General features: G+C 40.9%; 1 protein-coding gene across 1 annotated transcript in view; it reads right to left on the bottom strand.

Annotated features, from left to right (window-relative positions):
- Window positions 1-429: 429 nt before the first annotated feature.
- The window catches only part of LOC126457213 (NEDD8), a 43,596-nt gene continuing 27,175 nt past the window's right edge, over window positions 430-16,850 (bottom strand). The window contains exon 4 of the mRNA XM_050093320.1: window positions 430-1,075. Within this exon, the coding sequence (XP_049949277.1) occupies window positions 985-1,075 (91 nt within the window). The 3' untranslated portion in view covers window positions 430-984. The remainder of the gene's footprint in view (window positions 1,076-16,850) is intronic.

Genomic DNA, 16,850 nt, shown 5'->3' with positions numbered 1-16,850 from the left:
TCTGATTGTATTCTCTTCAAAGGTATCATCCTAGCATTAAGTGCAATTGCAGTTTGAGCAGTGGGCACGTAACTTTACCTGCACAATATGGACAGTTGAACATACTATGGACGGAAACTTATCAGCAAATGATTAAAAATATTATGACATTAATGGGTAAAGCAGGTTACCTAATATAAATTAAAAGATTACCTGATAACATTTTGTCCTGAATGTTCCATACTACAACTTTATACTCAACTATTTGAGATTCACTACCAAATTTTTCAAACTACGTTGGGAACTGTAATTATATTGAGGTTTGATGGTGGTATGATAATATAGTATTTGGAGCATACTACTTCACTAATATTACCTTCTGAACATCAGTTCATGTTTCAACACTCTTTCAGTCACCATCATGCTTTAGATATGAAAAAAATTAACCAATACATTTTAAGAATTAATTTTAATTAACAACTTTACACTTTTGAAAAGTGGTCATTATGGGATAACTAATATTTTCAACAACGAATTTTGGTTTTGTCTGTAATAAATCTTTTCTCCAAATCATACATTAAATGCAAAACAGAGCATTTAAAAATAAAAAGTAATTAATAAATATATACAAACAGCTTTATATACAACCAAAGAATGTTCTCCCATTCTTTTTCACATAAAAGCTATGAACATTTGAAATAATTAGTTATTAAAATTATTAAAACTCAGTTCAAATATTCTGGGCTATAAAGTTTTCATAATATTCCAAAATAAATTTTAATGTGTTTCAGGAGAAATACAAATTTCTGTTACCAGGTGGGCTGTCTGCAATTTTAAGGCAAATATAGCATGCACTGTTCCAAGAAAATTGAACATGGTACAAGTAGGTTTACACTTTCTCCATACTGCCATTACATAAAAACTTAATTCTCATTATGGGTGAGTTCACCATAACAGTCTTTCTCAGCGTTAAATTCCATACATTTCCACCATCATAGAAGATTTTTAAGCTTCTGCACCACCCCTGAGTGCCAGTACCAAATGTAGAACAGAACCTCCTTGGACCTTGTAGTCTTGTGCAGTCTTTTCATCATTCCTGAAATGACAGATACAATGTAAGTTGTCAAAGCTACAAGTATTCAACTGAACATATTTATTTGGGCATGACAAGCAAAAATTGATGTGTATTCATTATTTTCTCACAACATTGACAATTAAGTACATTAAATAAACTACACTTTTTACATTTTTTTCCAAGTTTCAAAGAATAATCTTTTGTATGTTTTCCTTTACCCCCTCTATTTATTTAAAGAACAAAAATTGTAGAGATAAGGATGTACAGGGTGCACCTGTAAAATGCTATAAATATGAAAAATAGTTCAGCTGTGGTTTCTCATAAGCTCTCCCACAAAGAACACAAATTCTACAGAATGAGTCCAGACAGTTTCCTATTTTTGGAGCATTTAGTACCAGCTATTTTGACAAAGCAAGACAGAAATTTTCGACTTGCCACTTCTACTGAGAAACTATTCATTATAATATGGTAAGTGGTGCAAGTGTTAAAGAGTGATGTTACGATTGCTGCTACGAAAAGTTTATTTTTAGTAAAACCACCTAGTATGGGACATCATTCAATTTAGTAAATACATAGCTAATAGTTATTAATAAATGTACGATAATATTTCCGAAACTGTTTAATTTTGCATAGTAGTATATGACTCAGCTTGAGGAATATTAAGAAGTAACATTGCTGGATTTGAAGACAGAGCAGTCACCACTGTTAAAGTTGCAGTGGGTGGTGAACTCTGCGAAAGGGTGGACGATGTTGATCAAGCAATGGAAGCAGCCCATGATAATGGAAATCCCAAGGTGATGTCCTCGGCTTTGTACAGCTGCTCATTCAGAAGTAACAGGAATTTAACTTTCATAATTCTTTTGAGCCTGTCACAAAGTTTGTTTAAATCAGGGAGCATAGGTTGGAAAAAACACACTCTCAACATCAGCTGACGAGTCTCGGCATCTTTTCATTTTAGTAAGATTTTCCATTTCTAGTGTCGACTAGTACTGGTAGCACACGAAAAAGAGAAACATGTGGTAGATCTGCATTCTGATTATCAGAAAGCAATAGCCTTGCATGTGGCACTTATGTGCAAACCTTGTCACGGATAACTTGCAATATATCTCATGTTTTTTCTCGAAAATGAGGAGTTACGGCTGTCCCTCTGAATCAAAAACAATTTCTGGCATTTTAGCTATATTTCATAGATAGCAATGCATGCCACGAAACAGACCAAACGTAAAATGGCCAGTGACTATTGGCAACACCGAAAAGAACATTTCATTATGAAGCTGTGATGTCACACTATAAGATTTAAAAAAAAAAAAAAAAAAAAAAAAAAAAAAAAAAAAAAAAAAAAAAATCTTTTTAACAAAATAATTTCCTCAAAATCAAATGAGAATGAATGCATAATAAAGAACATGCACAAATCCCAAAATATTGTTTTCAATTTTTTTTACATGAAAACAAAAGGTTTTACTGGAAAGTAATTACATAGGCAAATGTAGCTTTGCTTCATCTGGTAACAAGGGCGTTGCTTGAGGCAGAGGGCCAATGTGGACACTGACTGACTGGTCTCGGCTTTTTGCCCTGCGGGTGGAAAGGTGGCTCTTCCTTCAGCAGGGTCCTAGGAGGTACATAGTGCAAGGGTTTGCTACTTATTGAGAGCTCCAATGTTAAGACGCATTAATGGAAACCATTAGGGGAAATAACATTCAGGGCTGGAAAGAAAGTCAATGTGCACCTGCTGTGTCTATCAGTAGGCTTTGCCCTAGATGTGGACGTGGTCTTGGATGAAAAGGAGGCACTGGTTGAAAACTGAGTGAGATAGGGTTGTAGCCTATCAACGATGTTATTCAATACATACACTGAGCAGGCAGTAAAGGAAAACAAAGAAAAATTTGGAGTAGTCATTAAAGTCCAGCGAGAAGAAATAAAAACTTTGAAGTTTCCTGTTGATATTGTACTTCTGTCAGAGATGGCAGAGGACTTTGAAGAGCAGTTGGACAGTGTCTCGGAAGGAGGATATAAGACGAACAACAGAAGCGAAACAAGGATAATGGAGTGTAGTAGATTTAAGTCAGGTGATACTAAGGGAATCTGATTAGGAAATGATACACTTAAATTTGTAACTGATGATTGCCAAAGCAGAGAGAATCTAAAATGTAAACTGGCAATGGTAAGAAAAGCATTTCCGAAGAACAGATATTTGCTAACAACAATTATGGATTTAAGAAGTCTTTTCTGAAAGTGTTTGGAGTATAACCGTGTATGGAAGAGAAACGTAGACAATAAATAGTGTGGACAAAAAGAGAACAGATGCTTTTGAAATGTGCTGCTACAGAAGAAAGCAGGAGATTCAATGGGTAAGTCATGTAACTATGAGGAGGTACTAAATAGAATTGGGAAGACAAGAAATTTATGGTACAACATGACCAACAGAAGCGATCAGTTGATAGGACAGATTCTGAGACACCAAGGGATCACCAGTTTAGTGTTGGAGGGAAGTGTGTGTGTGTGTGTGTGTGTGTGTGTGTGTGTGTGTGTGTGTGTGTGGGGGGGGGGGGGGGGTGTATAAATTGTAAAGAGAGACTACGAGATGAATAACGTAAGTAGATTCAGAGACACACAGGTTGCAGTAGTTATTTGCAGGTGAAGACACTCACACAGGATAGAATAGCATGGAAAGCTGCATCAAACCAGATATCAGACTGCAGACCACCACCACCACCACCTACAAGAGTCTGCCAGTTCAGTTTCTTCAGCCTCTCTATGACGCTTTCCCACAGGTCAAACAAACCTGTGATCATTAATGTTGCCCTTCTCTGTATATGTTCAATATCCCATGTCACTCCCCTCTGGTATGGGTTCCACATACGTGAGCAATAACCTAAAACTGGCCACACAAGTGATTTGTAAGGAATGTCCTTTGTAAACTGATTGCATTCTTCCAGTGTTCTGCCAATAAAGCAAAGTTTACTACCTGCTTTACCCTGACTGAGCCTACATGATCAAACCATTTCATATCCCTACACCCAGGTATTGGTTAGAGTTGGCCGATTACATCTGTGACTCACTGATATTTTAGTCATAGGATACTATCTCTCTTCGTTTAGTGAAGTGCACAATTTTACATTTCTCAACAATTAGAGCAAGTTGCCTATCTTCGAGTCCTTTTGAAATCTTATCAAGATCTGACTAAATAGTTGTGCAGCTTCTTTCAAACAATACTTCATTGCAGATAACTGCATATTTGCAACAAAAAAAAAAAAAAGGTTGAGGTTACTATTAATATCATCCACAAGGTCATTAATATACAACACAAAAAGCAAGGGTCCCAAAACACTTCCATGGGTCACAACTGAATTCATTTCTACATCCAATGAAGACTCTCCATCCAAGATTAAATGCTGCAGGATCCCTGCCACAAAGCCCTCAATACAGTCATAAATTTCACTTGATACCCATACGATTGAACTTTTGGCAATAAGCATATGTGTGATACCGAGTCAAATGCTTTTCGGAAATCAAGAAATACATCTATCTGACTGCCTTGATTCAAAGCTTTCAATGATTTGTGAAAAAAGTTGCAATTTGGTTTTCACATGATTGATGTTTTCAAATTCATGTTGGTTGACATTGAAGAGGTCATTCATTATGTTTGAAATACAAATAGGTTTAAGATTCTACAATAAATCAATGTCAAGCACATTGGACAGTAGTTTTGTGGATCACTATTTCTACCCTTCCCGTAGATGGGTGTGAACTACGCTTTACACCCTGTGCTTTCTTCCAACTATGGAGCATTGTTTTTTGTTCAAGGGATCTACAACAGATACAGGGATTCCATGCCCTGGAGCTTTGTTCAGTTTAGACAATTTCAGCTTTTTCTCAACACCACTTACACTGAAACTTATTTCACTCACCTTTTCAGTAATATGAGGATTAAACTGGGGCCATTCTCTTGGATTTTCAATTCTAAGTGAATATTTAAAAATGAAAGTGAGCATTTTAGATTTTCTTTGTTACCCTCAATTTCAGTTCCTGTCTCATTCACAAGGGACCGGATACTAATTCTGGTGCCTCTAACAACTTTTACATAAGACCAGAATTTCCTTGGATTTTATGAAAAGTCAATTGACAATATTCTGCTACGGTAGTCATTGAAGTCACCAAGCATTGCTATCTTGACAGCCAAACATTTTATTTGGCATGTCTGTCTATAGTCCTATGCTTTGTTTTTCACCTATAATGCATTAGTCTATGTTTCTTTTAGAAGTTTCTTTATGATGACTATGGAAGGTCCCCTCCATTATGAACTGTTGTACTGGGTACATATCTATCCAGTCAGTCAATATCTATGTCAATTATTCTTTTAAATTTTAACCACAGTTCCTCTACATACTCCTGCCCTGTGATGAAAGTTTCAAGTTCTTCAGTGATTTACGACACTACCGATTTTTTACGTAGTTTACTGAACATGTATAACTTTCTGCTTGTTTTTGTTGTCCTTTGTACTTCGTTTTGTTTGTTTTGGTTGCATAGGCAACTAGGGTCATTTGAAGCCATGTCAGAACTGTAGATCACAAACGACTACACGTTAACTCCAATCATTGGAAGAGGAGACAACTAAAATAAGGGACGTGGAGGAAGGACTATGAAACACGCCATAGAGAAACGAAGGTCATATTACTATGACAGATAGAAAGTAAAACGTGGTCGACACTCCTGGCATCGTTTGCTAAAACGATCGATAATTCAGACAGCAAACACAAATGAGAACTTAAGTGGTTGAAAAAGGGGCATTCTGTCAGCAAATGGTGGACCGCCAAAGCTCGAATGTACTAAATGGTGGGGGGAACACCACTTAAATGGTAATGGCTAAAAAGGCAGTGCCCGATTCGCAACCTAGCTAAAATGATCTCCTCATGGCCAGAGGGCCGCAAGGAGGTCATCCTAGCTGCTGAGAGAGGACCCATGAAAGGAGGACCAGGGGTGATACCAATGTGACTCCAGCTCCTGACAGATGGCAACACAGTGATCAGTGGAGGGAATGTAAGAACTAGCACACTCAGGTACGAGGATTGCAGCCTTGGCAGCAGAGTCTGCAGCCTTGGCAGCAGCCTTATTTCCCATCAGACCAATGTGAACAGATACCCACTTAAACATCACAGTTGCTCCATCGAGAGTGAGCAAGTAACAGCTTTCCTGGACCAGTTACACTAAGGAATGGACAGTGTACAGCACACAGAGAGGCGGAGCAGATGAGACAAGGGATGCGGGCATACCATGGGTGGCCAGGCATGGCTGACAAATGGCATGCGTATCTGCTGAGGAGAAAGTCACAGCAGTGCGACAGCAGTAGTTCAGCGGCTTCTGCATACAAACTCAACCGTGCTAGTGTAAAAGGCGCTAGTGGCCAAACTGATGTCACAATGGTGGATACTATTGAGACGGAGTAAGAGGGACGTACATGCATATGCGTAAATGAAACACCATACTCTAGTTTCGAACGGACAAACGACCGGTACAAATGGAGGAGGGTGGTTCAATCTGCTCCCCCGGAAGTACGACTGAGGACATGTAGGGCATTGAGGGACCGTCTACAGCAGGCTACCAGGTAAGATTTGCGAGAGGGCCAAGAAAGTTTCCTATCGAGCACAAGCCCCAGGAACTTCGTAGTCTCAATGAGCGGAAGAGCAACAGGCCCAAGATGTAAGGATGGTGGAAGAAACCAACTGCATCACCAGAAATTCATAAAAACATTTTTTTCAGTGGAAAAATGAAAGCCATTGTCAATGCTCCATAAGTAACAATGATCGAGACATCGCCGAATACCCCGCTCAAGGAGCCAAGTCCGTGGAGAACTGCAATAGATGGCAAAGTCATCGACAAGGCGGGAGCTGGAGATGCCTGGTGGGAGACAGGCCATTATAGGGTTCATGGCGATAGCGAAGAGGACTGTGCTCCGGATTGGACCGAGGAACGCATTTCCTGGATAAAGGTGTGACAAGGTAAAACCCACATGTGCCTTGAAAACTCTTATCTTTTAAAAATTCCTGAAGGAAATGGGTCAGGCAGCTATGGAAGCCCAAGAGAGAGTACAGAGGATACCAGGCCTCCAGCAGATATCATACATTTCCTCTAAATCGAAAAACATGGCCACAGTCTGGGATTCATGCAGAAAATTTTTCACGAGATGGGTGGACAAAGTGACGAGACAGTCAACTGCAGAATGGTGCGTTCAAAATCCACACTATGCAGTGATTAGTAAATTGCGAGACTCTATGATGATAATGAGGATGACGACGATGAGTTGGGTTGAGGGGGCGCTCGACATCACGGTCATCAGTGCCCTGACGAAAAATCAAGATGAAATCTCATGGGTGGGGACGAAGACTGTTCCCACAGCAAGACTCGAGCCACCATACCATCTGGGCATGAATCATATGTAACTTCACCTTGCAAACACAGCTGGTGAGAGAAAGAGGGCAGTAACTAGAAGGAAGGTGTTTGTCCTTACCGAGTTTAGGTATGGGTATGGCAGTGGCTTCACGCCAGCATCTGAGATACAAGCCGTCTTCTCAGGTGTGATTGTACATATGACGCAGAAAGTGCTTGCCCACAAGAGAAAGGTGCTGCAAAATCTGAATGTTAACATCATCTGAGCCTGTGGTGGAGGATCAGGATGAAGTGAGAGCACGATCTAGCCCCCTCATAGTAAAGGCGGCATTGTAGCACTCACAATTCTGAGAAGGGAAGGGTATTGGCCAAGCCGCCTCCACTCGTTTGCGATGGAGGAGAAGGCAGGGCGATAGTGGGAGGAGCTCTTAATCTCCACAAAATGGCGGCCCAAGGTATTGGTGATAGCCGTAGGATCCACGACGACATTGTCTGCTACTGTATGGCCGGAAATTGGGGAATGGATCTTGGTCACAGAGAGCTGTCAGAAGGAGTGGAAATGTCAAAAGAACTAGTTAATGAAACCCCACTGGCTTTCTTGCTATCCCGAAGAATGCAACAACACTGTGCACGCAACTTCTTATAATGAATCCAGTTTGCCATCATAGAATGATGGTTAAAAACACAGACAGCATGTTTCTGCCAGCGAATTGCATTGTGCCTCAGTGCACAAAGGGACCAGGACACGGAGTGATAAAGAGGAAGTGAGAAGAATGGAATGTTCTGCAGTGGTAAGGACAATGTTTTTAAGATATTCTACTTGGTCATCACAACTGGGGAAATGTTGTTCGTTGAAAGTTGGCACAGAAGAGTAAAGCCTTCAGTCAGCCTTAGTAAGCTGCCATTTGGGTGTGCATGTAGGTGTGATAGGAAGCAGCAAATGGATAGCACACGGGAAATGATCGCTCGAGTGCACATCAGAGACAACGGGCTACTTGAGACGATGGGCAAGCTGGGCTGTGCAGGATAGGTCCAAATGGGAATAGTATGTGCATGGAGTCTGAAAGAAACATGGGTGCCCCTGTGTTAAGGCAGAAGAGATGAAGCTGACTGAGAAAATCAGCCAACAGAGCACCTCTCTGACAGCTTCTGGGAGAACACCAAAGGGGATGGTGCACATTAAAGCCAGCGAGCAGCTGAAAGGTGTGAGGTAGCTGCTCAATAAGCTGGACAGAGAGATGTAAAAGGTAAAAAGAGGAAATGTCAAGTGAAGAAGGAAAAGGCGAACTGCAACAGCTTGAAGGTTGGTAGTCAGGGAGATGGGCTGACTATGAACATCATCCCGTATGAGCAGCATGATTCCCCCACTGAGATGGAATGCCGTCCTCAACAGACTGGGAAGAAATGCAAGAGCTGAAAGCGGTCTTGAGGACGCAATTTTGTTACCCGATGGCAGAGAACAAGTGGGCTGCAATTCTAAGAGCAGCCGTAAATCATCATTCCTGGATTGAGCATTGCCAGCATTCCACTGGATGAGAGTCAAGATGACAAAAGAAAGAAGGAGTGTCACCTTGGCAGCTGCAGAGAGCCAGCCTTTGAAGACTCGCTGCTACAGGGCACAGAAGCAGGAGGATCCTGCTCCATGAGATCTACAGAAGCATCAGCATTCTCCGACTGATGGCCTGCAGAGTCCAGGGCACAAAATCGGTTGGTAGTGTGCACTGGTGACACGGAGGATTGCCGGGTGAGGGTATCAAGTGACACCGTTGAAGAGGGTCTTCGAGTTGGTGAGGAGCGAAGTTGCAAGCTGTTGGTGTGCTTGAGAATCAGAAATAGTCTCCAAAAGCATAAGGCCATTGCATAAACGAGAGCAGGATTTCACAGGGCCTGAAATTGCATCAACACCTTTCCGAATAATAAATGTATTGATTGTAGAGAAGGACTGACCGTCTTAGTACATGAAACCACAAGGACCATTGGTGCAGCTGGGAGGGTCTTTGAATCGTTAGCCTCAATCCGTTTGCGTTTCATAGCCATTGACTGTGAAGAAGATGGGCTCATTGTGAGAAATTCCCCCATAATTGCCAGTGTCTCCGATGGCAAGCTCCTTTCAACTGGGGGCCCCCATCAGAAAGGGGCGCACCGCCTTAGGTGATTTTTCACACCTCAAGTCACACCTCCCAAACACCTGACAGAGGAATCAATCAGCAATTTGGGAAGGTAGCAGCTCAGGCAATCACCTCTCCCTGGGACTGGCCTGTACCAGGGGATATGTTCAAACCCTACCTGCCGACCCAGTTACCTGTAACACATCAGAAGTGTGGGCTGGCCTTCAGGAGCATGCAGGAAGGAAAAAAAAAACCGCAAACACCATAGTAGAGGAAGGATTGGTGAAGAAGAGAGAGAGAGAGAGAGAGAGAGAGAGAGAAGCCCAGACATGTTTCCCAAGGAAGGGGAAAAAAGAACAGCAAGAGGTTGGTTGGTTGGTTTTTGGGGAAGGAGACCAGACAGCGTGGTCATCGGTCTCATCGGATTAGGGAAGGAAGTCGGCCGTGCCCTTTCAGAGGATCCATCCCGGCATTTGCCTGGAGCGATTTAGGGAAATCACGGAAAACCTAAATCAGGATGGCCGGACGCGGGATTGAACCGTCGTCCTCCCGAATGCGAGTCCAGTGTTTAACCACTGCGCCACCCCGCTCGGTAACAGCAAGAGGACAGACATGCAGCATGGAAGGGAAAAGCTGCTCCATGACTGGAGCCCTGTGGTAGCCAAGCATGAACCTGCCAAAGAGCATCAACGCCCCCTCTACTTTGGTAATCATTGTTGCCCCAACTGCTGTTCACTGATACCAGTTTCGATGTGGACATCGTCAAAAGGTAAGGTCTATTTGTTGCCATTAGTTCCACCATATTACCATCATGAGTGGGGTTCCAAACTATGTTTTAAATCATTTTCAGCTTCTGTGTCATCATATTGCCTCAGTGAGAAAAGAAAAGAGACAGACAACTAAATGGTAATTCATTTTTAAAATAAATTTACAGCGCTCTCTGAAAAAGTTGCAGAAATGAGTGCTAAGCTAACAAACCTTCTATTAACCCTTAAATCCAAATTGCAAAAACCAAAAGAAAATAGCACACTTTTTTTATCTTAGGGACATAACAATGCCGTTACTCACTGTCCAGTTTTCATTTGAAGGACCATACGTGTTTTCTCATGGTGGAGGTGGAATAAAGAAGAAAATTTTGTTTGCATTGGATGAACTTTGCGTGTTTTTTGACTGAAGTGTGGACTATAGCATAAAACTTTTTACAGGCTTCTAATGCATTACACTTCCAATTGTATAAACTACATCAATTACATTTTGTCTCTCACCCTCCACAATCTAATCATAAACAACTTTGTTAGCGGCCATCTGATTCTAACAATCTGAAATTTCACACTGTCAGTGCTAGTTTAAAACAATATTGTGCACTCGGAATCATAGTGTGTCACGACTACCACTCCATCAGGATTCACTAACAGAACAAGTTGAGTATGAAGCAACTGCAGGACCACCGTTCTCGGACTTAACATGCTCATGGAAGGCATTGGTGTAACAGAGGTGCCTTGATTTCTATTGTGTGTAATCCTCGACATTAGACCCATACTTTTCTGATCTTTAATAGGTACCTGTGACATCTCTTACAGTGCTGTACTGTAACGGGATCAGATAGGATTATCTATAAACTGAGCATAGCGCACAGTGTGTGCCATCATCAGATTGTTGTGACTTTTTTTTTGTAACACTGTTTACATTTTGCTAGATACATTCCAGAGAGAGAGAGAGAGAGAGAGAGAGAGAGAGAGAGAGAGAGAGAGAGAGAGAGAGAGACAGAGACAGTCTATAAGTTAAATGTGCAGATAAGATTTAATCTACGACAGTCTGTGACATTTCCTCCTGATGATATCACTCTTCAAGCAATTTTGCTTATTTCATAATAGTTACAATAGGAAACTATACTACTAGTACCTATGACACGAGGATAATCATACCGTACTGTCAAAACTGGAAATATCACTGCTGAAAATTATTTCAAAGTGTGATAAACTGCTAATTTTTTACATGTTACTGCCCCACATTTGATGTTGGTATAGTCACTTTCACTTATGCATACAACGAATTAATTTATCAAAGCCACTGCCCGAGATTCACCAATGTGATCCAGTTATGTACAAAACCTAAAAATGTGGTGGCATCCTCCTAGAAGAAAAGGAGGGGTGGAAATGGCGGGCAGTGTGCAACTGAGCTGGGTAGAAGTTACACACTGGGCTCTCTCTTGCATTTTTCATAGTTTATGTATGATGTATGTACATAGTTTTTAGAATGCAAAGTGTGAATGTAAACATTAGGGTATGCTAAATATAAAAGTGTTACCACAATCTTCATTTGGCATTCCCGTTCATTGGTTTTGCAAGCTCATAACCAAATTGCTACACAACCACAATTTCAGAGGTGGTCCATTATCACACTATGGCCCTGAACTGTGACACTTTGTGCAGACAAGTGAAATGTCCTTGCAGTTATCTCTTCTAAGCTTTATGCCTAATTCATTCCAGATATAGAAAGAAAATCATAAAGCCACCTAAGAATGGTGTGTACAAAATCTGACACTTTTGAACACGATCTAACTGTTTTATCGATGAAATTACATTCTAAATTTGCAGTGCATTTATTGGCAAACATTATGCCACACCTTAATCACGTGACGTTCGACATAATGTATGCTGGCTATAAAGAATTTTGTTCTGCAAATCTGAATACAATCTGATTGCTGACTCCATACATAGTACTACCAGAGGTGGGCAAGAAATCCACACACCGTCTGTTTTAGAGCTTTCATGTTATCATGGAAGTCTTAGGTTATTATGACTGTTCTCAACAACATTATGACCACTAAAAGTAGCACTGTTAAATCCAATGTCTTGTGTCAAACTTACGTATCAGTTACCTGCTAGCGTGTCCTGGGAAGAATATGCTATGTTCTTGTCTGTAAAGATAATTAAACATCAGGTCCAAAAGTTAGTGTTTTCAATTTACTACCTGACAAACAATTACATGAGAAGTGGATATGCTCTGTAGACAAAGTTTCATTCGAACAAAACAGCCCTTAGTAATTATTGATTAAATTTTTTGTTCCCCCAGCTTTAAAATTTATGGTAATAGAACAATACATAAAATTAAGGGAACACACTCACTGATTGACTGATGCACAGAAACATGCTGCAGAAAAGATTATCTGCACTAACTTTCGAGCTCTTACTCTTTCTCTAGCAAAAGTATACACTTACATCACTTGCAGTCTCTCTCTCTCTCTCTCTCTCTCACACACACACACACACACACACACACACACACACACACACACACAAATAAATGTAAACACCCACTGCAAGAGTGTTGATTATCACTTATTGTGGACAGCTACCTTTCACGGAGGTGAGGAGGGGAATGGAAGGACGCACAAGGTGAGGAGCGGGCAGAGAGAGTCAGGTCTTTTGGCAGATAATTCAGTGTTGCACAGCAAGACAAAATGATTTCAGAGAGTAAAACATAGAAAGGGTATAGACAGGGTGGGGAACAGGGGTGGTTGGGGGGGGGGGGGGGGTTTGTGAGTGAGTAGAGGAAAGGAGAAGGTGGAGATGGCTTCACCTGGTCCTTCTCAACACAACAAGCCACTTTATAGCAGAGTTGCTAAGTCACAGATATGCACAGCGACTCAGCATCTCCGCTACATGGTGAGTAGCAATTATCCTTTTCCATAATGGTTTTGTATTCCATCCTGGGTTTTCCACAGGTTAATTTCAACAAGCCTATTTCTTAGATGTTTATCTCCGACCTCTCAGATGGTTCCAAAAATAAGTGTGTTCATATCACATGCACCATCCACCAACAGGAAGGTGCCTAAATATATCGATAACCTTACCAGCGCCATTACTGACTGACAGTATACTATCCAGCTCATCTGTAAGCAGATCTCCTAGGCCAGATGATTGTCCCTCTGATCACCAAGTATAACTTTGGCCTTTAAGAGCTCAACAACATCCTTCAGCAGCATTTCGACTAGCTATGCCCAGAGATGAGGGATATCCTGCACACATCACCCAAGGTCACGTTCTGCCGATCACCCAACCTACAGAATGTCTTTGCTCATTCCTATTCCAATCCTGCACCCTATGGGCCTATCCCTTCTGGCTGACCCAGGTGCAAGACCTGACCCCTACACCATATGGGCCTATCACTTCTGGCTGACCCAGTTGCAAGACCTGTCCCATACACCCACCTACCTACCACTTCCTATCATAGTCCAGTCACATGCATTTCCTACCTTGTAAAAGGCACGGCCTCTTGTTAAAGCAGCCATTTTATACATTAGCTATGCTGCAATTACTGTACAACATTCTATGTGGGATGACACGTAACCAACTGTCTACTCCCATAAATGGCCACCGTCAAATTGTGGCAAACTGCAAACTTGACCATCCAGTTGCCGAACATGCTGTGCACCACAAGACAAATGACCAACAGCTGCTTCACTATTCAAAGCATTTTGATACTCCATTCCAGCACTATTTTCTCTGAACTACGCAGGTGGGAATTCTGTCTTCATCATACCCTATGCTCTCAGTCCCCCTACCCTAAACCTCCACCAACCTGCTTATCACTTTCTTGTTGTGCAGCCACTGAGTTATCTGTCTGAAGACCTGCCTCTCACTACACCTCCTCACCTTATGTGGTATTCTCTAACCCCTCTATCTGAAAGGCAAGTGCTCTCCCATAATCAATGGTCTTATGATGGCCCAAACATACACACGTTTGGGTGTCTCTGTACACTTTCACTTCGAAAAAGAACAAGAGCTTGAAAGTAAGTGCAAATCTTGTGTGCTTCTATGCACCACATTGTGTTTTTATGCACCATACGTCAGTCAGCCACAGGTTAGTGTTTGCCTTTCCTTCATTATTTCATCCAGGAATTGCCATTGTTGGTAATAGAAGTGTGACAATAATACTTACTGGAGTAGTTTGCACTGCTGTTTCAGACCACCCCCATCTGAAGAAATATTAGTTTCTTTGTTTATGGGTGAGCTAAAGTGAGACTGCTGATTTGCGAGTGTTATTACCTAGCAAGTACACACTATAAATAACACTTATATTAATCAAGAAAAGAAGACTAATTTAATACTTTTCATTTCTAGATGCAGTTTGCACTCTATGACATCTGGTTGCCATACATATGTACATCATGATCTATGATCATAATCTATGAGGAACTCTGATAACTTGCAGCTTAAAACTGTTATAACAAAACAAACGATTAAGCTATTTGAATAGTGTCAAATTCTTTATGAGATGTGAAGGGGACAACAAATGAATACGAACCACATTGCGAGTGACTTGTTCAGAAAATGAGCAGCAATTCCATATGTCTCTTGTTTCTGAAGGAGATCTCTCACCCCCAAATTATCTGCCATGTGGTTACTGAATACATGCATTAGACAGATCAAATTCAAGGGGAGGAAGTGGAAAGTAGAGATCTTCCAGTTACAGACAAAGGAATGGAAACATTTCGATTACAAAAGGTGGTAGCTACAGTGGATGGGTAAATTGTTAGCTATACTTAAGATTTCAATATTAAAGGTGATGATACTGAGATTCTGGAGGAAAACATGCTGCCCTTCTGTATTACATTTGTGATTTAATGTGTGAATAATTATGTTAAACAACCAATGAATACTGCAGTGTTTTTCTGGTGATGGAAACTAACCTGACAGAGAGCAACAGTCTTACTATATATCCCAAGCAGTAGGTGTGGTTTATGTTATCTCTCTATTGATGTTACACAATGTGTGTTGCTTAAACTCACGTTGTCGCAAATAAAATACTCGCACAAACGGAAAAAAAATATTTCTGTAACAAATATTCTGGTGCAGCAATGCACGCTAAATGGTTTGCGGATCACCAGATTGTTAATAATCACAGCGTACACTGATCTGTCAGCTTATTAATGAATAAATATACAAATTAAATGACTTGACACTTTGAAAAGCAAAATTTCACTGACTGAAAAATATTCAAAATGTAATTTTGCACGGCATAAAACATGAAATACAAACTAAGAATTATTTTTTTCAATGACATCCCATTCTTCTTTAATAATGTTTTCATACACAGTTCCCAAAGAATTATTTTTCCCTATAAAACATCAAACTTCCTTTCCCAGTATGTATCTAAAGGCTTTAGCGTAAAAATCGTTTCATAAAATAAGGGGGAGGGGGGCACAATGAAAAATGCAACACATTGTAGAGCATCTCAAAGAATTTATTTATTTATTTAACATCAATACACCTCTACATGTGAACCTTTTGTAGCACAAAGAATGTCGAGTTATATTCAATATCTTGCCAACTTCTTTGTAAAATTTCCTCTGTTCTTGTTGCAATCGCATTAGTGATACGATGTCGCAACATAGGGATATCATCCACTTTGGTCGCATACACGTAGTTCTTCATGAATCCCCACATGAAGAAATCGAGCAGCGTAATGTCGGTGTACATAGTGGCCAGGCAAGGGGTCCTCCGCGTCCAATCGAACGACTGGGAAATTTCCTATGCAGGAAACCACAAACAGCAGTTGCCCAATGCGGTGGAGCTCCATCTTGTTGAAAAATGATGTTGCAAGTCTTGTATCTGAGGGTACACAAACTGCTCCAAATGTCCAGATACACTGACCCATTCGTTGTTTGTTCCGGAAAGAAGAATGGTCCAACAATCCTGTCGAGCATTAGCCCACACCAGATGTTTTAGTTTAGGGCTATCACAAACATGTTCAATGACAATGTGTGGATTTTGCGAACCCCAAATCCGAACATTATGCCTATTAACCTTTACTGATAGATGAAAGGTTGCCTCATCTGAGAATAAACGTCTTTCCAGGAAGCTGGCATCCATATCAATACGCTGCAGCATATCCGCAACAAATTATTATTGGTGTGGTTTGTCATCAGATGTGGCAGAATTTGCACTTTATAAGCACACATATGAAGACGTTGATGAACACCATGATGCAATGTTGATCGAGGTACATCAAGTTGCCCAGATGCTTGACGAATTGACTTACTTGGGCTTCTGAGAAACGTTTGTCTGATGTCCTCCATGTCTCTTCTGAAACTCCGTAACATGCACCGCCAGATGTTTCAGAACTCTTCCTGTTCCCAGAAACTTCCTATACCATTCCTTAACTGTTTTCACATCAGGTGGATCACATTCATACAAACAACAATAATTTCTTTGCACAGTAATGGGCGATTTTGTTTCAGCAAACTACACTACTGCTTGCGCGCGCTTCTGTGGAGTCACCATTTTCACTTCATGCGA

The sequence above is a fragment of the Schistocerca serialis genome, chromosome 2 (genome assembly GCF_023864345.2).
Source record: "Schistocerca serialis cubense isolate TAMUIC-IGC-003099 chromosome 2, iqSchSeri2.2, whole genome shotgun sequence".
NCBI lineage: Eukaryota > Metazoa > Arthropoda > Insecta > Orthoptera > Acrididae > Schistocerca > Schistocerca serialis.
This window is presented reverse-complemented; position numbering and strand designations above follow the sequence as displayed.